General features: G+C 51.4%; 11 protein-coding genes across 11 annotated transcripts; 5 read left to right on the forward strand and 6 right to left on the reverse strand.

Moving 5' to 3' along the window:
- Nucleotides 1–1,083, reverse strand: BD324DRAFT_620509 (flavo protein-like protein). Its single transcript, XM_022015293.1, has 3 exons — nucleotides 631–1,083; nucleotides 153–578; nucleotides 1–58 (listed from the first exon to the last, which is right to left on the reverse strand). The coding sequence occupies exons 1-2, from the start codon at nucleotides 924–926 to the stop codon at nucleotides 167–169; spliced, it is 708 nt and encodes a 235-aa protein (XP_021872273.1). The 5' UTR covers nucleotides 927–1,083; the 3' UTR covers nucleotides 1–58; nucleotides 153–166.
- Nucleotides 1,084–1,240: 157 nt separating this feature from the next.
- On the forward strand, nucleotides 1,241–2,314 carry BD324DRAFT_578223 (Alpha/Beta hydrolase protein; the record flags this gene model as incomplete). Its single annotated transcript, XM_022013310.1, has 5 exons — nucleotides 1,241–1,391; nucleotides 1,458–1,542; nucleotides 1,608–1,825; nucleotides 1,904–2,092; nucleotides 2,193–2,314. The coding sequence occupies 5 exons, from the start codon at nucleotides 1,241–1,243 to the stop codon at nucleotides 2,312–2,314; spliced, it is 765 nt and encodes a 254-aa protein (XP_021872274.1).
- A 300-nt stretch (nucleotides 2,315–2,614) lies between these two features.
- BD324DRAFT_641552 (beta-glucosidase) lies at nucleotides 2,615–5,249 on the forward strand (the record flags this gene model as incomplete). Its single annotated transcript, XM_022017428.1, has 5 exons — nucleotides 2,615–3,226; nucleotides 3,276–3,379; nucleotides 3,435–3,564; nucleotides 3,618–3,784; nucleotides 3,845–5,249. The coding sequence occupies 5 exons, from the start codon at nucleotides 2,615–2,617 to the stop codon at nucleotides 5,247–5,249; spliced, it is 2,418 nt and encodes an 805-aa protein (XP_021872275.1).
- Nucleotides 5,250–5,313: 64 nt separating this feature from the next.
- Nucleotides 5,314–8,676, reverse strand: BD324DRAFT_620515 (Six-hairpin glycosidase-like protein). Its single transcript, XM_022015294.1, has 14 exons — nucleotides 8,186–8,676; nucleotides 8,067–8,110; nucleotides 7,972–8,016; nucleotides 7,909–7,923; nucleotides 7,760–7,858; nucleotides 7,568–7,704; nucleotides 7,313–7,514; nucleotides 7,236–7,264; nucleotides 7,138–7,180; nucleotides 7,018–7,086; nucleotides 6,851–6,964; nucleotides 6,564–6,803; nucleotides 6,303–6,526; nucleotides 5,314–6,235 (listed from the first exon to the last, which is right to left on the reverse strand). The coding sequence occupies exons 1-14, from the start codon at nucleotides 8,457–8,459 to the stop codon at nucleotides 5,347–5,349; spliced, it is 2,424 nt and encodes an 807-aa protein (XP_021872276.1). The 5' UTR covers nucleotides 8,460–8,676; the 3' UTR covers nucleotides 5,314–5,346.
- A 338-nt stretch (nucleotides 8,677–9,014) lies between these two features.
- On the reverse strand, nucleotides 9,015–10,608 carry BD324DRAFT_641554 (putative mitochondrial processing peptidase beta subunit mitochondrial precursor; the record flags this gene model as incomplete). The annotated part of the gene is made up of 6 exons (XM_022017429.1): nucleotides 9,015–9,083; nucleotides 9,143–9,280; nucleotides 9,342–9,495; nucleotides 9,551–10,061; nucleotides 10,114–10,411; nucleotides 10,471–10,608. 6 exons carry the CDS (start codon nucleotides 10,606–10,608, stop codon nucleotides 9,015–9,017), a joined length of 1,308 nt encoding a protein of 435 aa, XP_021872277.1.
- Nucleotides 10,609–11,043: 435 nt separating this feature from the next.
- Nucleotides 11,044–12,227, forward strand: BD324DRAFT_620524 (hypothetical protein). The gene is made up of 3 exons (XM_022015295.1): nucleotides 11,044–11,526; nucleotides 11,611–11,756; nucleotides 11,821–12,227. Exons 1-3 carry the CDS (start codon nucleotides 11,220–11,222, stop codon nucleotides 12,181–12,183), a joined length of 816 nt encoding a protein of 271 aa, XP_021872278.1. The 5' UTR covers nucleotides 11,044–11,219; the 3' UTR covers nucleotides 12,184–12,227.
- Nucleotide 12,228: 1 nt separating this feature from the next.
- On the reverse strand, nucleotides 12,229–13,780 carry BD324DRAFT_588688 (hypothetical protein). The gene is made up of 7 exons (XM_022013768.1): nucleotides 13,664–13,780; nucleotides 13,472–13,608; nucleotides 13,339–13,401; nucleotides 12,952–13,256; nucleotides 12,722–12,899; nucleotides 12,543–12,666; nucleotides 12,229–12,490 (listed from the first exon to the last, which is right to left on the reverse strand). Exons 1-7 carry the CDS (start codon nucleotides 13,722–13,724, stop codon nucleotides 12,315–12,317), a joined length of 1,044 nt encoding a protein of 347 aa, XP_021872279.1. The 5' UTR covers nucleotides 13,725–13,780; the 3' UTR covers nucleotides 12,229–12,314.
- A 90-nt stretch (nucleotides 13,781–13,870) lies between these two features.
- BD324DRAFT_620528 (mitochondrial carrier domain-containing protein) lies at nucleotides 13,871–15,420 on the reverse strand. Its single transcript, XM_022015296.1, has 7 exons — nucleotides 15,116–15,420; nucleotides 14,971–15,057; nucleotides 14,645–14,918; nucleotides 14,409–14,574; nucleotides 14,305–14,361; nucleotides 14,116–14,237; nucleotides 13,871–14,030 (listed from the first exon to the last, which is right to left on the reverse strand). The coding sequence occupies exons 1-7, from the start codon at nucleotides 15,328–15,330 to the stop codon at nucleotides 13,905–13,907; spliced, it is 1,047 nt and encodes a 348-aa protein (XP_021872280.1). The 5' UTR covers nucleotides 15,331–15,420; the 3' UTR covers nucleotides 13,871–13,904.
- Nucleotides 15,421–15,512: 92 nt separating this feature from the next.
- On the forward strand, nucleotides 15,513–17,019 carry BD324DRAFT_351323 (hypothetical protein). The gene is made up of 5 exons (XM_022012557.1): nucleotides 15,513–15,570; nucleotides 15,697–16,346; nucleotides 16,409–16,506; nucleotides 16,556–16,598; nucleotides 16,650–17,019. The coding sequence occupies exons 2-5, from the start codon at nucleotides 15,795–15,797 to the stop codon at nucleotides 16,848–16,850; spliced, it is 894 nt and encodes a 297-aa protein (XP_021872281.1). The 5' UTR covers nucleotides 15,513–15,570; nucleotides 15,697–15,794; the 3' UTR covers nucleotides 16,851–17,019.
- Nucleotides 16,819–17,726, reverse strand: BD324DRAFT_351167 (hypothetical protein). Its single transcript, XM_022012555.1, has 5 exons — nucleotides 17,514–17,726; nucleotides 17,305–17,435; nucleotides 17,133–17,217; nucleotides 17,047–17,080; nucleotides 16,819–16,994 (listed from the first exon to the last, which is right to left on the reverse strand). The coding sequence occupies exons 1-5, from the start codon at nucleotides 17,585–17,587 to the stop codon at nucleotides 16,989–16,991; spliced, it is 330 nt and encodes a 109-aa protein (XP_021872282.1). The 5' UTR covers nucleotides 17,588–17,726; the 3' UTR covers nucleotides 16,819–16,988.
- On the forward strand, nucleotides 17,687–19,632 carry BD324DRAFT_351264 (hypothetical protein). The gene is made up of 7 exons (XM_022012556.1): nucleotides 17,687–17,956; nucleotides 18,214–18,357; nucleotides 18,418–18,829; nucleotides 18,887–18,992; nucleotides 19,053–19,167; nucleotides 19,220–19,285; nucleotides 19,393–19,632. The coding sequence occupies exons 1-7, from the start codon at nucleotides 17,867–17,869 to the stop codon at nucleotides 19,522–19,524; spliced, it is 1,065 nt and encodes a 354-aa protein (XP_021872283.1). The 5' UTR covers nucleotides 17,687–17,866; the 3' UTR covers nucleotides 19,525–19,632.
- Nucleotides 19,633–20,712: the final 1,080 nt, after the last annotated feature.

A 20,712-nucleotide genomic window follows, 5' to 3' on the forward strand; every position in this document is an offset into this window, starting at 1 on the left:
CACAGTGCACTGATCACATGTCAAGCAAATGTGCCAAAAAATCAGATCTGTCCTCTACCTGAGTGGGATATATGTATTTCGTCAGTCTCAAAGTGACTGCTGAATGCCGGGCGGGCTTGAGGGGAAAACCGAAAGGATTGCCAGCTACTCACGAAATGCACGTTCTCTACTTCTGGCTAGCAGCCCTGGCTTTGGCTTTCTCTTCCGCGACCCAAGCAGGAGCATTCATGATGAATTCTTTCTTGACGTGTTGCCTCTCTTTGGCGGCTGAAATGACCTTGCGCATTTCTTGATCCAATAGTTCCGAGTGTTCTTTGAGGAAATCTTCGTCACCTGAAAGGATGTGATCATGATTGAAGTATTTTGGATCAAGTTTGATTGTGATCTTGCGAGTGGAGACGGGATTGCCGTGAACTCCTCGAATGACTTGATCAAGTGCAGAAGCGCACTTGTCTCCGCCGCCCATGCCTCCAAAATTGACGGTCGCAAAGGGTAGATTGGCCCATTCGTAATATAAATGATCAACGGCTTCTTTGATGGTAGAGGGAAACGACCAATTATACTGAGGAGTGATGATGCTGGGACGTAGAAACTGGTCAGCTGCTTACTCTGTACACCATTTAGACTCACATGAGCGCGTCAAGATCCTGTACTATCTGACTCCATTCTTGCACTCTGGGATCGGGATACCCAAAATTGGCAAAGCCATCTTCCCTTCTCTCTGGCTTCAGAGTAGACGCCATCGCAGACATCACATAAGGTCCGAGGGGCAGCGGCGCCGTGAAAGGGTCATATGCTGAGATCTTGGATCCTGGAGCCAACCTCTCCAAGTGTTGCCGAACGAGCTTGTAGAAGCCAGACGTGTTATTTGGACTTCGAGCAGACCCAAGGAGGATACCGATGTGCAGCGGGAGTCTTGAAGCCATGTTTAGTAGGGCGTCTTGCTGAATTGAATTCTACGTAGTCAGTGGGTGGCACATCTGCTCAGCTCGATGCTATTTGAATGGACCTGGTCTCCGAGATCGATCCAGCTCATTAGGCTATTGATTATCAAGACTTCCCAGACCTTGGTAAACTGTCACAACTTTCGGCATCTCGGCAGTCATTTTCATCAGCCTCATACCAGTCATCGTCATCAGTCTCATACTTGACAGCCGCGGCTGCTTAGCCTTGCTGGGATCTCGATCACAAGGAACCGTACGAGAGCCTTCTAAGGCTACGGTGATGACTATATGATCTCATGACAGAGCTCAATCTCAAGCCCTCGGCGGCGTCTCTCCCTCAGAGCAAGCCGATACCAACGGAATCTGTGCTGAAACCTTGGATCTTCAATTATGCGCCCAGCCCCGACGGGAATGACCTGAATCTCCTCATATTCTTCCATGGCTTAGGTGATTGATCATGCATGGTGGGACAAGCCGAGAGGTGTGCTGACATCGTCGGCACCAACCTTGCAGGAGACACGAAGAAGTCCTTTAGCGACCTGGGCAAAAAATTAAATTTACCCGGTACTGCTGTGCTCGCGCTGCAAGCGCCTGATCCGTGAGTGAGCTCTATCCTCACTGCATCCTATTTACTCACATATGTCTCTATGGCGGCGTTGCCAGCATACCCCTTCTGGAGCATCCCGCGTTCTCATGGTACAATACCTTCACCCAATTCTTCGAACCCTTACCGAATCCAAATCCCACCACCGTCATTCCTCCGCTTCGGAAGCTCATAGAAAATCTCATATCGCCAGAGATAGGATGGAGTCTCACTTCCATCCACCTCTTTGGGTTCGCACAGGGCGGAACAACTGCTTTGGAGCTAGCTTTGGACCTAGGTAAGCGTTGCCGGCTCTTAGGCCCTTGCGCAGTACTAACCACCCTGCAAGGCAAGACAGGCATCGGTTCTAGTTCAGCCAAGAGGTTTGGCTCAGTCACGTCCATATGCGCCCCTCTCCTCGCATCCATATCGTCAAACCTTCACCTCCACACGCCTATATGCTATTTCACGAGGCAAGATCAACGCTCAGCCGTCGCTCAGAAGCAAATAAAAAATGTACAGAGGACATTCGATCACGTCGATATCATTCAAGGGCATGTAGGGCGTGAGTTTTGATCGCTCTTGTGTGCGCGCTGCACCATCCTCAATCGCCTTTCGTCCTCTGTCTGATCGAGAATCGCTCTGAAACCGATCCCTCTTTTCAGGTGCCGAGGATATGCCTCGAGGTCAGGACGAATGGACAGGCATCATGAAGTTCTGGGGAGGGGTGTTGGTCAAGAGCGAAGGTTGGAAAGGCGGCGGAGAGGTGTTCGAGGTCATGCGATAGAGCTGTGGTGCTTGCAGTATCACTGTACATCATACTATAGTCGGACGACTGCCGCAGCCTACGCTTTCGCTTGCATCGCACATCAGTTCATATGATGCCCCACTTCGGAACCGGGGTGCCGCTTCAACCGGAATGTCAGCTGAGATACTCGCTCCCCCCACTTTTGGAAAATGGGTTCTCTCAGCTGAGGCGTCTAATTCAATCGCTACTCAGCACAAGAAGGACATCATGCCAAGTCTGAACATCTTGTCGGGCTCCTCAGAGCTCCTTCAACGAGCCTTGGATCAAGTAGATAATGTGATGGCCTCTCCTAACAGGCTACTCCTGAACACCCTCCATTGGCTCTCCCTCAGTAGAGGTCCCGCTTCGACCGGGCATTCAACGGAACTCATCACGGAGGATGCGTACTTCTACGGTCAGTCTCCTCCTGTCTACCCATCTCCAAAGATGGATGGAAGAGGATACTGGAGTGATGCGCATCGTCAAGCCGTCAAATTTGTTTCTCAATTGACCCTCGAAGAAAAAGTCAGCTTGACTGCGGGATATCCATCCGGAACGGGTTGTAGTGGATTCTTGAACCCCATTGATCGTCTGAATTTCCCCGGAATCTGCGTATCAGATGCTGGCAATGGCCTGCGAGGTACCGAGCTCGTCTCCTCGTGGCCTGGAGGCATCCACGTCGGCGCTTCGTGGAATCGGGAACTGGCATACGATAGAGGAGAAGGGATGGGCGGAGAATACCAGAAGAAGGGCGTCAACATGATGCTTGGGCCGGTCGTGGGACCCATTGGACGAGTTGTCCAGGGTGGAAGAGTCTGGGAGGGCTTTGGGACGGACCCGTACCTTTCTGGTCAGCTCACCTACGAGACTGTACTAGGTGTTCAGAGTACTGGTGTGGGGACCAGCACAAAGGCGAGTCTGCTATCACGGACCTAGAGGTTGTAGCTGAACGACTGGACAGCACTTTATCGGTAATGAGCAAGAGGACAACAGGAACCCTGAAGGCGATATTGCTTCAGTTTCTTCCAACATTGACGACAAGACGATGCACGAGCTGTATCTATGGTGAGCCCGCTAGCACCGATTGTGACTTTGGTTTTTCGATTTGACGCATTCGCAGGCCTTTCGTTGACGCTGTTCGGGCTGGAACAACCAATATCATGTGCTCTTATCAGAGACTGAACAACTCGTACGGATGTCAGAACAGCAAAACTCTCAACGGGCTTCTGAAAACGGAGTTGGCGTTCCAGGTAAGCTGATATTGTGACTGAGATATCATCTTTACCCGCTCAATTCTTCCAAGGGCTATGTGATGTCTGATTGGGGAGCGATCCATGGTGGCGTAGCTGCTGCCGAGGCGGGTCTCGATACTGCCTTCCCCGATGATGGGGGATATTGGGGCGAGAATCTCGTACAGGCTGTTCAGAATGGATCATTGCCACAGGCGCGAGTTGACGACATGGTCACAAGGTGGGTAGTAGTGTTCCTCTGTCACTGGCTGTACAGAACTGATATCTCCCCATTCCATAGGATGATGGCCGCGTATTACTACCTCGACCAGCAAAAGCACTTTGAGAAGCCGGGAATCGGTATGCCAGGGGATCTCACAGCTCCTCACGTTGCGATCGATGCCCGTGATAAGCGATTCAAGAAGACTCTGTACGAAGGAGCGGTCGAAGGTCACGTCTTGCTCAAAAATGAAGGTCACGCTCTACCGCTGAAGAAGCCCAAAATACTGTCCATCTTCGGATTCTCCGCTCGAGCCACGGACCAGAACTCTTTATCGGACGGCTGGCTCGGGGGCTGGGCACCTTACGAATCGCAAGGCCCTCATCCTGGGCGATCAGTAGCAATCAATGGGACATTGATCACCGCTGGTGGGTCCGGAGCGTCTTCCCTCGGTATCATGTCTTCTCCCATGGACGCCATCACTGCTCAGGCATGGGAAGATGATACGGATCTCTTCTGGGATTTTACGACAGACTCTCCTCGACTCAGTGGCGCTTCCGACGCTTGCCTGGTCATGATCAACCAATTCAGTACGGAAGGCTTTGACCGACCTGGACTCGCGAGTGACTATGCTGATCGACTCGTCAACAACGTCGCAGACAAGTGTAACAACACAATCGTGGTGATGCACAATGTCGCTGTGGCGTTAGTGGAGGAATGGATCAATCACCCGAATGTCAGAGCCGTCGTATTTGCTCATCTGCCGGGACAATACTCTGGTAAAGCCCTGGTCGACCTGTTATACGGCCGAGAGAACTTTTCCGGTCGTTTACCGTTCACCGTCGCCAAGAAGGCGGAGGACTATGGCGAAACTTTGAGACCCAGTCGCGGGGAAGGTGTATATGAACGATTCCCTCAATCAGATTTCACGGAGGGCGTTCTGATCGACTACAAGCGATTCGACAGTCTCGACATCGAACCAAGGTATCATTTCGGATACGGATTATCCTACACCTCTTTCGAATACTCTCACCTGAAGGTTGCATTGGCCCATCACCACGAGGGACATCACGGACACCATGCACAGCGATCGCAAGTTGATGATGCTTCAGCAATTCTTGCTTGGTCAGAATATCCTTCCGGTCCGGTACTTCCAGGAGGGCATGAGACTCTCTTCGAAGTGCTTGTTGAGGCGAGCGCGCGAGTCAAGAATGTAGGCCACAAGGATGGCAAAGAAGTGGCTCAACTGTACTTGTCCATACCTGGCTCGGGCCAAGATGGAAATCCAGTCAAACAACTTCGAGGTTTCCACAAGCAGCATATCTCTGCCGGTGACGAGGAGACATTCAAGTTCCTCCTCACTCGTCGAGATCTGAGCACTTGGGATGTCGTGGCGCAAAAGTGGAAGTTGCAGAAGGGGACGTACAAAATCATGGTCGGGCGAAACAGTGGAGACCTTCCTCTCGAACACGAGTTTGACATTTAGGGTGTTGTGGAGTGGAGGAGGAGCGACGGATGGGGTTGAAAATATACCGGCAGGATCATCATACATCTGATTATAACATTGTACACGTTGTCCCTTGCTAGTCTCGAGGCAGTCGAAACCCAATGAACAACCTGGTCCCGTTGACGTTCGACTTGCCCGAGGGCGTCGCTGTGTCATTAACGATCGTCCCATTGCTGTAGACGGACTCGTTCTTCCCGTCGCCGACCGTTTCGATAATTGGAATGAGAGGGCAAGCAGGCTGAGCAATATACTCTCCGTATTCACTTCCGATCCATAATGCCACACCGTTCGTCCATCCGAACCCAGTGACGGTGGTGTATTCACCTCCTCCGCCCGCGGCGTCCAGGTCCGTTACGTTGAATTTCTCAAACATGACTCCAGCTTGTGTCCCTGTATACGTCCCCGTGGCGTTGAGCTCACTTAGAGGTAGCTGGACTAGCGTCCCCGGTATCTCGCCACCTGTAGAGTACCAGGAGCAAAAGGCAGCTTGGGTGTATCGGTTTGCGATCTCGATAGCTATGGCTTTAGGCCAAGGGATGTTGACCGCTTCGTTCATTGATCTCGTGGCATTTCCGATGGTTGAGTTGGGCTGAGGTTGAAGATCCGTTTCGTTAAGGTAGAACTGGCCAGAAGTAACGTTTGGAAACTCAATGGTCAAATTTGACAAGACACTGGCATTGGTCACGAGACGTCCGACCGTTTCGAGCGATCGAATAGCTGTGTAAGCGTGGGGAGGCCAAGTGTTTGGGAAGTCCCATTGAAGACCTGTATACAGCAAGGTCGTCACCGTCGGCATGCCACTGTATTTCCCAAGGAGGTATCGGATGCCAGAAAAGTGGGCCAATGCGGCGGTCTCATTACCTTCGAGACCTGGTGGAGTGATGTTCTGCCACAAGGGAAACGTACCGGCCATGGACCAGACATTTGAGTGGGTACTATCAGTTGTATTGTAGTCGTAGAACCAGCTTGAGGGGAGAAACCAGGTCAGGCAGGTGAACTCGCCCAGACGTAGACGCACATCCCAAGACTCACGCTCGCTCAGCATCCCAATGAAGGTCTAGTACTGCAGCACTGTAATTGGCAGCCATCTCTCGATGGTACTGTATGATTTCGGTGAAGTTGGACATGGTGTCGTTCATCGTCGACGTAGACTCGTTTGACGGATCTGAGCTGCTTGAATCCGAAGAGGAAGTCGAATTGGACATTGAGGAGTTGCCCCGGGACACATTTGCAAACAGCTCAAAGAGATTTGCGAGCTTAAGGGTAAGCTTTCAATCCAAGAGGCACATTCACCAGAGCGTGATCCCCAGCCAGCAGGGCATTCAGATCGACAGGAATGATAGCTCGAGTGTTCAGGGTCCTCAGAGCTGGGTAGTTGTCGGTCACATTGATTACGGGAACCTTGCACCATCTCGAGCTGTAGTCGTAGCCCGACTCTGCACCTGTTGCAATCTCGGCGTAGAGGGCAGCTCGTTGACTTTCATTCAGTGAGGGAGAGGGACCAAAGGCTGTCTCATAATCTTCAACGAAACCCTTAGGTGGAGATGAGCTTCGGTCAGGAATCAGCCACAACTGCTCACCTCTGGTCGAGGAGCGCTATTTGTCACATTATAGTGGGCCACAAGGTACGTCTTGTTGGTAAAGGACGAAGTGACGTTGATGGTGCGGTTTGTCTGCCACCATTGCATCTCGGTCTGAGATGGTCAAGCGTCAGTGTTAGCTGTACATCAATTGCCGTACTACCCACGCTGAGGATCGGTAGAGCACGTTCGAGCACAGAGATGTTACCACTGGCTTGGATGTAGGCGTTCACCATCTGCCACACTCGAGATCAGCACAGAAGAGGGTGCTATTAACTGTCACTTACCTGAACGAAGACCGGAGGCTGTGAGCGATTCAGGTAATATTTCCTGTCAAACTCATATGAGCGATGTCACTACTGCCACTCATGGACCACGGTCCCACCTTCCGCCATTAGGCAAGAACCCGTACAGCTGGTCTCGAGGTCAGGAGTGGTTCCACAGACAGGGAGCTAGTCTCACTTCAATGAGGTCCATAAAGTTCGATAGGAGATCATAAGCGTAGGTATACAGCTCAGACTTGAGCAATCCTTCGAGGATCCAAAAAGAATCCCAATAATAGATCTCTCGGTATCTGCCACCAGGGACCACAATGGTATGGTTGAGTGGAATCAGACTGGATTCGCACACGTCTGGCTGACAGACCGCCGATTCGTTTGTCTCCCTGTGAGGTCCCATCAGTGTCCAGGCCGTCAGAGAGAAGGAATTCGGACGAGCCTGATCAGAAGAGACCAGTAAGAATTGACAATCTCCAACCATCCTTTGACGATTGGATCAGAGACATTGTCCAAGCTCTTAGGATACGCCGTGAAGTTCTGAATGGTGACTTGAGACAGCTCAAGTCCTTCGCCTTTCTGGAATGAAATGTGAGCCACCGATGAACTGACTGTCACGAGATTTGTCGCTCACGAATTGATTGTTGACGAACGTCTCGATCTCTCCGACGGTCTTGTTTTGAGGCAGACCAGCGAACACTGTGAGCGTCTCGTTCAGTGTGAAGACAGTGGGCTAAAATCAGGTCAGGAGCAGTAGGCCCAGCTCGCTGTATAGTTAGGTACCTTGTCCACAAAGGTCTGAACCCAGAGATCAGCATTTTTGATCCTTCAGCGTGAGGCGCTTACCTTGCTATCAGGAAAGATCCCGGCGAGCTGGACGTCCTGAAGCAGCTACGCACCATCATGAGCCTCGATCTCTCGGAAGCACAGTTCCTACTTACCTCTCCCGGACAGAAAGTATCTGGTTGACCCCCATTACACAACGCTGTGGGAAGAATCTATTTAGCGGATCGGATTTACTACTCCTCGCCAAGATCAAAACGTCATACAGTGCACTCACGTTGTAGAGGAGGATAGACACCTTGACCAGCCACAGGAGTATCCAAAACGACAGTGGCAGACGCTACAGCAGTACTGACTGGCGTCGGCGAGAAAGAAGTCTGTACGCCTGGAGGTAGACTGTTCGTATTCGCGATGCTCGCAGTGGCGAAGGAGGCTGAAGCTGCAGAGGCTGTGAGGGGTTCATCGCCGGTCGGGGAGCCGACACTGGCTGCACTGCTCTGAGCCGCGATGCCTTTGATCAGTAAGGCCACAGCTAGAGTATGCCCCAGCATGTTCAGCGTCTGATGAGCAATGGCTGATGACCTGATATGGGGAAGGAAGTGCACTTATATCAGACCTAGGTCCATGTTCAAGTATGCAAGTGTGTGGTACGTGTGTGTGTGTTGAGCACGCTACTCTTGAGGGATATCTTATTCTCCTCATCTGCGTAAGATGTGTCAATTCAAGACTGAATGCCCAAACCCAATAGTTCAATGTGATGCATTTGAGCAGAGCAAGACAGCGAGGAGAACATCTATAGCAGCTAATAAATCTCAATAAATGACGTATCGCCAAGCTCGCCTGGCCCACCCACCTTCGGAACCCGTCTGCGGCGGCGCTGCGGGGGCGTCTACTGGATTGTGGCCATCGAGGTGCTTGGATGCTGTACTATGTATGCTGGTAGACGAGACACGCTGGATATAACGCCTGCCTCGCTCTCATCAGGTTGATTGGTCGAATCAATGCATTGGTAGCTTCGCTTCTACTTTTTGCCAAAAGACTCTGTCTCTCTCTCCCTCTGCGTCTCGATGACACTCCAACCCCCTCGCGTCTACGTCTCTCGATCTCTAAGCAATCATCGACGACATGTCTGCACGGATTCGGTTGTAGTCCAACAAACCTTCGGTCTGACCGAGCTGAGAAGAAAAAACGAATCAATACACAAGAGAGCTGAAAACTGTAACGCTCCGCTCACCGCTGCAATGGCGATATCTTTGTCCCACAGATATCTTTGGGCGACCCGCTTAATGTCCTCCTCAGTGACGTTTTCAATGTTTCGTTCAATCTCCCTTGGTGCAAGTCGTCGTCCAAGTGTCAGCATTTGTCGTCCAATCTATTGTGGGGTCGAGGTCAATGATGATGATCACTCTTCTGAAGCCCTAAAATACACTCACGTCCTCTGAGATGGCCAATGTTCCGTCCAATGACAACAGCTGAGCAGCCTTGGTCTGAGACTTGGCACGCTCAACTTCCGAGGTCGTTGGTGATAATGACATCCGTGTCCATTCCTTCAGGGTGAAGTGAACCATATCATCGACACGGTCAAATCTGAATCAAATTTCAGCTCGAATTTTACGCTTCGCACCTCGCGCTGGTCACTCACGACTCGGTGATCATGTTGATGCCCCAGAGACCAGTGTCGGCGTAAGCAGTGAAAAAGTGTTGGTACGAGTTGGCAAGACCGTTGGTCTGGATGAGGTGACTGAGTTTGGAAGACAACAGTGGGGAAGCTCCGAGACCTCGATCCCAGTTTCCGAGGATAGCAGCCATCACTTGCAATGGCCAGTAGTCGGGATGCCTCCATCCGACAGCCTCGACGGCAATAGCGAGGTGAAGCTGATTCATGGTGTCATCTCGGACGCGGACTTCAGCACCAGTGAAAGAGCTTGGGGTCCGGCGCATGTCACCGAGAGCGATAGGATTCGGAGAAGTCTTGACGTTGGCAAAGTGCTTCTCAGCCAATTCAATCAAGGTCTCGTGCTCGATTCCACCGGCTCCGACCAGACACATTCGGTCCGCAGTGTAATTGTCGGCGACGTAAGACTCGAGATCGCGCTTGGTCATCTTTCGAATGTGGCTTTCAGGGCCGAGAATGGTGTTTCCCAGGGGTTGGTCTGAGTCGGGAATTCAGCGCGGATTTCACACCCAGGCGCTCGGCGTACTCACTCTGGTAAGCGACAGCGTGGAGGTGGTCGAACAAAGTCTCAGTGTGGTTCTGAGCGACGTCCTCTGCCTCCCTGAGGATGACATCCTTTTCTCTCTCGATAGCTCCCTCATCGAGCTTTTGGTTCTGGGTAATGTCGGCTAGGATTTCGACCATTTTCGGTGCACATTCGTCAAAGCAGTGAGACTGGAAGCAAGTCTGTTCTCTTGATGTGTAGGCGTTGAGCTCGGCTCCCATATCCTCAATCTCGTATTCCATTGTGTACTGGTCCCGGCTCTTTGTGCCTTTGAACATGAGGTGCTTGAGAGATTTTGTTAGCTAGGTACGCTTCTCCAGCGAGTTTCCGACGCCAGGCTCACCTCTAAAAAGTGCGCCGCACCGCTCGAAGACATTTTGTCCGCTCTAGATCCAGCGTCGACCCACAATGAGATGGTGGAAGTCATCAATCCCGGCATCGTTTGAGAAGCGACGCTCAATCCATTGGACAGGACGGACATTTTCGTCACGGGGTCATTGTTGTCGTGCTTGACCCCCAAAGACGCAGGAGCGACGAATTTAGAGGCATAGTTCCGAGATGGAGGGATGAGGACCTGCGCATTCAGCGTCAGAAACCATCTCGCACCAAGTCGATGCAGATCATCTTCTCGAATCTCCAATCCGAGAAGATCCGATGCTGAATCTGCGTTCACTCACTGGTTGCTTCAGATTCCGAGTGGAAGCACTGGCGACTCGGCTGCCGAGTCCCCGAGTCAGCACCCTGGAGGAAGACATGGTGCGGGATGAAATGGATGAGAGGGGGGAGGGGAGGTTTCTAGGATGATGGGGAGGGGGTCCGAAAATGGACTCGTCCTTAGCGATTGAGTGCAAAGCTGGGAGGGATAAAGAAAGGTGGGTGGTTCTATAATCCCGATCGCCATACAAAATGGTAACTCCGAACATGTGGCACATTGTCAAGCAGCGTAGCCAGTGACGCGCGAGGCAGCGTCCACGTCGAAGTGCATTGTGTGTATGGCAAGAGCGATTGGAAGAGCGACTGCAAGCATAGAGCAGCAGCGATCACTGGACGTCTTTCGACTGTGACTCAGCAGTCACCTATATCTACCCCATCATGTTCGCCAATCAGCATAATGCCTATTCCTCATCCCAGCCCTACGCAGCCTCAGCTGAACCACTTGCATTCTTTAACGGAGCCAACGCAGCTGGATCTTCGTCCTCTTCGCCATACTATTCCGGATCGAGATCATCTCTGGAGGGAAATATGGGAGTTGGGGGAGGAGGAGCAGGTGCAGGCGGATATGCGACCGGAACCATGTCTAGCAGTGCGAGGCTCGGGAATATGGTCAGTTCAGGTGAAGGTCGATGGTGGGAAGCTTTTGGCACTGGAGGTTTGGATGGAGAGCCGAGTCTGATGGAGGGTGAGTGGAGTTGGCGCAAAGGCGACAGAGATGCTGGACGGCTCATGTTGACGCCCTTATCTTTCTTCTGGCATGGCTTCGCAGAGCTTGGCATCAATCCTTCGCATATCCTTCAAAAGAGCTTGACAGTGCTCAACCCTTTATCGAGGGTAGATGAACACATCATGGACGATGCAGATCTAGCGGGACCGTTTGTGTTCTGCTTCGCCTTTGCATTTGTGCTCTTGCTAGTAAGTTGAGATGAGATTCCAGCGGACAGAGAAGAGCTTGCAAGCTGACGCTGGACTACAAAAGTCCGGCAAACCTCAATTCTCCTACATCTACGGTGTCGGTCTCCTCGGCACTACCGCCATCTATCTCCTCCTCAACCTCATGTCCGACAATGGTATAGATGCCTATCGAACCGCTTCTGTCCTTGGATACTGTCTCATACCGATGATCTTCCTAGGATCTCTGGGCATAGGAATCGGTATCGACTCAGCCATCGGATATATCCTCTCTGTCATTTCCATCATCTGGTGTACACACTCGGCATCTCAAATCTTCGTCTCGGTTCTGAGGATGGACCATCAGAGGCTGCTTGTGGCGTATCCTGTCGGTCTCCTGTATGGATGTTTCGCGTTGTTGAGTATATTCAACGTGAATCAGAAGAAGTAGGCGTTCATTGCTTCCATGAGATCCTAGCTGCGGCAACACGAGGGTCCTGGAGACAATGACCATGCATTGCATTGCATTCTATCGCGGAGTCTCCGCTGCATTGCACATCTATATCGAAGCCTAACAACCTCCTACATCAATCCTGCCCATTCGTCGCGCTTCGAACTCTGCCCTATACTCTGTACGTCTACCAATTGTTCTCGGCTTGGGATTGGGATCTGAGGTTGAGGCGGAGGTAAGAGCGAGTGATACGGGGCAAGAAGGGCGTCAAATTCGGCGTCAAGGGATAGAGGAAGATTCGTAGACACTGACGAGACAATCAGACTTGGATTGCTGCGAGACTTCAGGGGAAGACTCACCATGTTGGTCGATAGCTTTTGCTGGAAGGGTCGCCTTCGACATGCCGGCGACAATCAAACGGCGTAAGGATGGACCATCCAGAGGTTCCTCCTTTTTGGCAGCAGTCGTACTGCTTGAACCGGCCTGAGGCAGAGACATGAGCTTGGGGTTCCATCGACATAAGAATCGGTCACCATACCTCTGATTTGCGCTTTCCACTCGGTCCCATGATATCCGTCGACAGCTTCTCCGCTGATCCGAAGGCGCTCTTGATTTTCCCAAGAGCCAGCAAGACGTCTCCTTTCGTCAACATGCCATTCTTTCCCGTTCCTTTCAGCTTGGAGATCTCGCTAGGGGAGAGGGAAGATTCTTGCAGTCTGCCCCGGGAACGTCAGCTCCTGCTTATACTGCCTGGGCGCAGGACCTCACAATCTCATGACAGATGGGAAGAGTGGCTTGGAATGTTGAATCGTTTTATGTCCATCTGAATGTTTATTTGTCGAATCTTGTGTCTTCTGAGGGGCAGCTTCCTTCTTTCCTCCTTCTGCTTTATTCTGCTCAGGTTTCGAAGCTTTTGAATCCTGCTTGGGTCCGGAACTAGAGCCCTCGGCTTTGCTCGAACCTGAGTCGGGTCCAAGCTCTGAGGGGACTTTTATACTCGACAGGTCATCGCCTTCCTCTGCAAGCATAGCGATAATCTGTCCGACGGGAATCTTGTTAGAGCCAGCTTGGACCTGAGAGGAATCGAATGAGTGCTGTGTGTCAATACACAAGGTCGAACAGAGCAAAAGCTATTCGCCAACGCCTCAGACTTACCAGAATCTTTCCCATGACACCATCATCCTGGGCTTCGACGTCAATTGTAGCTTTGTCCGTTTCCTGCGGGTTAAATGTAATGTCAATTCAACGTTCACAATATCTCGGACATTCAAAGTCATTGCCAACTCACCACCTCCAACAAGACGTCACCTGCTGCGAACGTCTCTCCTTCTTCCTTCTTCCAGCTGGTGATACCTCCTTCGGTCATTGTAGGTGACATGGCTGGCATCCTCATGGCGGTCGTTGCATACCGAACTTGTCTCGAGCCTGTGAATGGATAATAAGTTTTGCTGCTGAGCCAGACTGTATATTATCAGCTTACATTTTGATGACGAGGCTCTGACAGAGCGCATGATAGACATGCCTAGCATGCTAGATGCCATGGTGCCCGGGGCCTTTCTATACGAGCTCGACGACGACAATAGTTAACAAAGATGGTTTTAGGAATGAAATATATCGTTGGGGACGCTCGGCAATAACGGAGGAACGGAATCAAATTTCCTCGGGCAGACTCGCTACGTAAAGTAGAAGCAGCCATGCATTTGTTAAGTATACACCATCTACTACAACCCTTGATCTCTTACAAATAACAATATGCTCTCGTACACTGTCCATGCTATGGCTCCAGAAGCAGCTTTTCGGAATATGCGTAGACTTGATCCTGAGAAAAAGCCAGGAATCCCACGATCCTAAGGGTGGGGGTTGCCAACAATGTCAGCATGAATGACGACTGTCAGAGCGGGCCAGGCTCTGTGAATAGAGATAGAGACACACCTGATACAGTTTGATGATTGCTCTGCGAAGTGTCGGGTGATCTGTCGGGTTGACCTGCATCCTCGTCTTAACGCAGTCTGCTGGGGAGGTGGCCAATGTGGCGAGGACAGCTGCCGCTGCGGCTACAGGCAATTACGTTGTCAATCTCATCGTAGTCAAAAGGTGGATGATCCCGATGAAGATTCTCACCAGAACCAGAATGTAAGACTGCATTCGGGACACCCCATTCAGGTTTGATCATGCGTCCTTTGGACCTCTGATCAGCCACCAGCTTGACGATCAGCCGGACTCACCAGCAACTTCTTTGCCCTTCTCATAGAACGTGAGAGAAAGCCCGGCGTAGGGAGCATCCCGGACAGCCGTGGCTGTGACTCCTTGAAACAGACCACGGATGCCTTCAGTCTGCACCAGTGATCGGAAGGCTCCCCACAACGAGCGGTATTCGTGAAACTGAGTCGACTGTAATGACAATCAGTTAGATACACCAGGGAGGAGACGAACAGACAGAGAGAAAGATCATAGGACTGACCTCGTATCGAGCTTTCAGAATGGTTATCGGATTCAAGATGAAGCCGACAGATGTCCGAGCGATGGCACCAGCGAGAAGATTACCTTGATTGGATAATTTCACCAAGGCCGTACGGGATGAGAGCGATGAAGATGACGATACTGGAGTCTTTGATGATGTAGAACCTTCTAGGACAGTGATTGCAAGTGGTGTGGTCTGAAAATAAGGTGTGATCGATAATCGACCACGGATGGCAGACAACATGTAAAAGTAGAGAGCTACACCGGGGACGTTCCTTTTCAACCGAAAAGTATGAGCTTGTTGTAGGTTAGCGGTCGAGCTCTCACCTAACGAGCGTAGGTACTGTCCCTCTCCAAAGACCTGTCACTCCATCATCCCGCACGACTTCTCTCACAACCGTCCCCACCCGGCGTCTGAGATGCAGAGTGATCAGCCTAAGGATGACCCGTAACGCTAGCTTGTCAGACACACCTCTGAGTGCCTTCGTATCTCTGCTGCAACCTCGTTTTGAGAAGATCCAAAGGCTGCAGACATACAGCTGAACACAGTCCTGACAATGCGCCTGATGCTAGATGATGTTGTGCTTTGAGATTGGTCTTTGATATCGGGACATTGGGAGGAGGTATCACGGGAATTGGGAGAGGTATCGTTGGGCCTCGAGAAGAGGAGGCAATGGAGTTGCTCATCCGCAGAAGAGTGTCATGAGCTGTATCCCGTCTAGACCACTGATCGAGACTATCTACAGCTGAAAGGTCGTACAGTGAATGTACAGCAAGAGTCCGGGAGTTGCACTGAAATTTCAACGCCCGTCTTCGGCTACTTGGAACATCGACCATGTCCGAAGTCTGTGTGTCTTCTGACATTGGACCTTCTTCGTACGGATCAAGCAGACATCAAAAAAGCATGACATCAAGATGACATCGAATGTGAGTGCGAAGGCGGTGAGTGAGGGTCTCAATCCAGCTTGTTTCCCTTTCAAGAGGCAAGCATGGACAAAGATCCATACTGCCATTTGGCTCCTTTCTGGCTGACTCAGTCTCAGCGGATCAAAGAGGATGTACAGGACCTGTTAGCCCTCCTTCAGTCATCTAAGACGCCAGCCGGACCAATTTCATCAGGTCAGGCATCCCAGTCCGGTGATCAAGCTTCGATGAGGCCAAATGTTGGCGTCAGCAGCTCCACCTATTCGCCTTCCCGACCTGGCTTCGCTCAACCTCCATATAGCCAGAATGGACTTCGTTCGGCTCGTCCTGATCCTCCTTCCGTCATACCCTCAAAGCGACAACTAGATGATCTTTTGGCTTCTCTATCAGGTCCTCAAGGATCTTTTCCCTGTTCGCAGGCTTCATCTCATCGTCAATTCCAACCACACCCATCATATAACTCGAGCGGGCCAATGTCCACGGCTGCTCCGAGTAGATCCCGGACTTCACTCATAGACCCGTTCGGGCCCCTTGGCTCGGTACCAGTGTCTCAAGGCACCTTCGATCCCCAAGCTTCATTCAAATCGCTAGCTCATGTCTCTCCAGAGAAGTCGGAGCGTCCTGGTCCAAGCGATGCTGGAAGCGCTTCTAACAGCAGAATCGTTACCGACAGAGAGAAGCGACAGGATCCAAGATATGCAGAAATGAGCTTCGCCAAGGCTCTACCAGTCATCTCGGAGCTTTTGGAGGGCGAGCACTTCAAAAGGGAGCTCAAAAAGGTAAATGAGGATCACATCTTTCTCCGTCGATTTCTTTTACGGTACTGATTCTCTGGATCTAGATGAAAGCCGATCAGGATGCTCTGGAAAGGCGACTTTGGGCCAAACAAGAGCGAGTCAAAGCGGAACATGAAAAGGTCGTCCAGGCCGAGAAGGATATGTGAGTGGCAGCGGCTCCTCCTTGATGCTCCGTCTAAGTTTTATACCAGTGCGCGAATCTCTCAAAAGCCTATTCCCAAGGCGAAGCTAAAGGTGAGCGGGCCCCATACCTTCTGGCCGTGGCAGGTCCCTGATACCGACTAGCAATTCGCCGATATGCTCGCTTCGGATCTCGCAGAGTTCTACCTCCAATCTTGTCTACCACAGATCGACGGACTCGCACTGAGACAACGGGAAAAACTCCAAGAGCTCGGCGTACCTGGCCTCGGAGGAGATATGAAGGATGACAAGGTCTGCGAGAGGATAAAGCGTATCATGGACCTTTTAGAGGATGCCATGGAATAGCATGATCGGCGATCCTTTTGGAGATCGTATGTTGTTACAGTAGTGTATGTACAACATTGTAGCTCTAGTGGTTGGTTGAGATGTACGGTGAGAGAACGAGTGCGGAAATGGTCTTATGCTGTGACACTGCGAGGTAGTTCAATTCTGAGCGATCTAGTCAGCGAGTATGGCGAAGGCGGAAAAGATGGCAACTCGCCTCTCGCCATTGGTGTGCGCACTCGACGCATTTGCTAAAGCGGTCTATCAGCCGAGTGATTCGATCTGGTAGATGGACCAGCTTACTAGAACGTGGTCATAGGCTCATCTGCTGAACGGATCTGCAACTGACGGAAATACGCTTGTCGAGAATCGCATTTGGGACAAGCGGCTGACAAGCCACTATCAGCCATAGGTCCAGGCTATGCCCATTGGGATAGCCGAGAACGGAGCAGCTAAGAGTGCTTGTTCCACTCACCCTCGACTTTGTCAACATTCGCCCAGCTTTCCTTTCCTCCCAGAACATCGTCCACTTTTTTGATCTTCATGTGCGTCCGCATGGAGATCTGCTGAGTGATGATAGATTGATAAGGGCATGTCGGGCATATCCTAAGGGATGCGATGGTGAGCGACTGGAGACATCGCCAGTCCCCATTGCAGACAACATTCTTTCGCCTCATCACTCACCAGGCCTTTCGATTTTCTTCTGCATTCGAATCACCGATTGTCAAGTTGTTTGCGCAGTACGGACAGAACAGCATCTCTTGAGCGCATCAAAAGCCGTCTCAGCAGAGACGCTCTAGACCCTTCTGGCTTGTCCTCGCTCCTCCTCCTCCAATGTCCAGCAGCCGGTTTCCCAGCACCAGCGAGTCAAGATTGGATCAAGATGCAAAGTCAAAATTGTCATTAGGCGCGGGGGACTCTCTTTCCCCCCCTATGAGCAAAAGTGCCACATAACCCCCAATAACCAGGGCTGGCTCTCTCATCCTTCCTTACCTTGAACACTTCTTCCATTGGTTCAGCGCATCGTCGTCATCAATATGGACAGTCTGGCTCTAATTGAAGATGGCGATGTTGCACTGTCCATGCAAAGGAGCAAGTTTGCATGTCTAACGTGTCGGGTGAGAAAGGTGAGCTTGGGATGTCCCAATATATCTTTCGGGTGTCGGATGAACCGGCATTCTCTGCTGCCAGAACTCTTTAGTCGATTCGGACGGGATGTCGGATCCCCCTGTTCGTATGATACTCGACAGAGTGCCCTCGTAGCCGGATCGATCGATTGATCGACAGGTCTGAGGATTTCACATGCTGCCGTCCATCGACTTGTAATGATATGGAGGGAATATCCCTGACTGTCTGCTGACACGCCATCTTCCCCTTTCACCAGGTCCGATGCGATGAGCTTCGTCCAGAGTGCGGGAGCTGTGTCAGTGGGAAGAGAGAATGTATCTGGCAGGATGACGATTCAACTCGACCTCTCATGGCCAAGAGCAGGGGTTCGAAAGCGTGTGAGAGTTGTCGAGTGAAAAAGGTGTGTCTGTGTGATTCAGGTTCTCGTTTTTTTTTTTTTTTGCTGACCTTGTCACCGAAGCTACGATGCTCTGGACCGCAAGCGGATGGAACATGCGAGCGATGCAAAACCACACGGACGGAATGTACGTGGCTCGAAAGGAAGAGACCGCGTCGGCGATCAGGTCGAAGTGGATCACCTCCACGTCGAATATCATACCAACCGCAATCTGATGCCTATACTTCTGGCCACCAAACGGGGGAAATGGGCGCTAGACAAGCAGCGGGCTCAGGCGTGATGATGTCGTCTGAGACTCAGGATGGCACGGATTACGTCTCAATGGCGTTTGATACCCTTGCCAACACCTGGCCTGGAGTGAATGGGTTCGACCCTTCTCAAGGTGTCACTGGCGATCCGTCGACATTGGGAGCTTTGGATATCGGAGAGGATGAAAAATTGGACTTGATCAATCTTTACTTTGCTGCTGTCCATAGTGAGTCGGAGAACGTCGGCCATGGTGTGATGGCTGCGCTGACCTTTGGGTTCACAGCCTTGGAATACCTCTGTTTTATCCCCTCACACCAATTCATGGATATGTATAATGCCGGCACTGTCCCTCAAGAGCTCTTAATGCTCATGCTCGCGAACGCCCTCAGGTAAATCATCGCTAAAGTTGCCCAACGTTCATTGGCTAAACCAAAGGTCCTTCGTATCAGATTCGGATCAGTTCCTTCACCAGATGATCTAGCTCGCGCAGACGCTTGGGCGGACGAAGCGAGTCGGTACTTATTACTAAAGGTCCACCGGCTTTTCAGTCCAATCGACTTGATGGTGAGTAGAACAAATGTTTATACGTAGCTCCGCTGAGCGAATCACGCACTAGGCACTTCTATTGGCCTGTCACTACGACTACGCTCGCGGAAACTTTGCTTCTGCCCTTTTGCTGTCCGCAAGTGCCACAAAGTGGGACACCCTCCCTACATGACGATCATGCTAGACCACACTGACGTTTCCACAGAATCATGTACTCTATGTCCCTGAATAATTTCGAGGCAGTCTATCCCTCTGGCGTCATCTCCAAAACCTACTCAATCCTCACTGACGAATCTCTGCGGCGTGCAGCCTGGGCGACCTTCTTCCTCGATACATGCCTCACAACTCAACATGGCGCAAATTCATCCATCATGAACGACATAGGGGGCCTGCAACTTCCGACCGATGAGCAGAGCTTCTTGACCGGCGTGCATTCCTCTACTGGCTATCTCGTGTCGGACGGAGAGTCCGACACTCAACACCTGGACCTCGGTGCCTTTGTCTTGCGCGCTACCGCGGCCAGGAGAACACTTTCTAGTGCTATTTTCGCGGCGCTAAGTGCAGACTCCAATCTCAGTCCTGCCAGTGCAGATGCTGTCGTATCTGAGGCAATTAAAATGCTGGAGCAATTGCCGGAACGATATCAGTGGAATGAAGCTGTGGCTGAGGAGAATCGAGATCGCCTCGCGCTCATCATTCACCTTCACGCTCTTCACTCCTACATTAGAATACTATCGGCTCGCTTGAAACTCTCCAAATCTCCAGTTGATGCTCTTGACGCTCGACAGTCTAGAGTCAAAGAAGCTTGTCTAATTGGCATCTTCGTTTCTCAAGCTTCAACATACGATGCCAGGCTAGGCATACAGACTGTGATCATTGCGTACGTGGCACTAGAGAGTGAGTTTCCGTGAAAGCCTGAGAGGAGATGTTCGCTGACGCGCTCGTTTCAGTTCTCATCATAGAGCCGTCAAAGGCTGAGATGGACGCCGCCAGTGCGGATCAGGGCAGTGCCATCACGTCATTACTGGTTTGTCTGCGTGATCTGGCGAGGCGGACAAGGATAGGGCATGTGCTGGTATGTCGAGTCCTCGGTGTCATCTCCGTGGCTTCGATGCTGATGGTCACAGTACATCGAAGCTTGTCAAAAGCTCGTCAGGCATAGCCAAGATGGCCTGATGGGTCAAGAGGATTGGGATGCGTTCCAGAAGTGAGCGGCTTTTTTCATGCGGGTGGTGGCCCGAGGATTGACGGTACTTGGCAGGGAATATCAATACACCGGCAACGCCAATGTGACGCCTTCGGCAGGCGAATTCCAATGGATCAAGGTCGAAGCGCCTACAAATTCTCAGCACGCGGCTGCGGATGCTCTTCTCGACCTCAACTCAACAGTCACCGTAGATCCAGCTCTATCCAACGTTATTGATCCTGCGCTCAGTGGACAGGGGTCTACTCTCGCAGATGCAGAGATGAAGCTTTCAAATGCAGAAGGTCTGGCGTTTGATCTAGACGGCTCAATGTGGGGCGGAAACGAGCTCAGACCAGGAGGTCTGGAAGACTTGTTTG

This window comes from Kockovaella imperatae, assembly GCF_002102565.1.
Source record: "Kockovaella imperatae strain NRRL Y-17943 chromosome Unknown BD324scaffold_4, whole genome shotgun sequence".
NCBI lineage: Eukaryota > Fungi > Basidiomycota > Tremellomycetes > Tremellales > Cuniculitremaceae > Kockovaella > Kockovaella imperatae.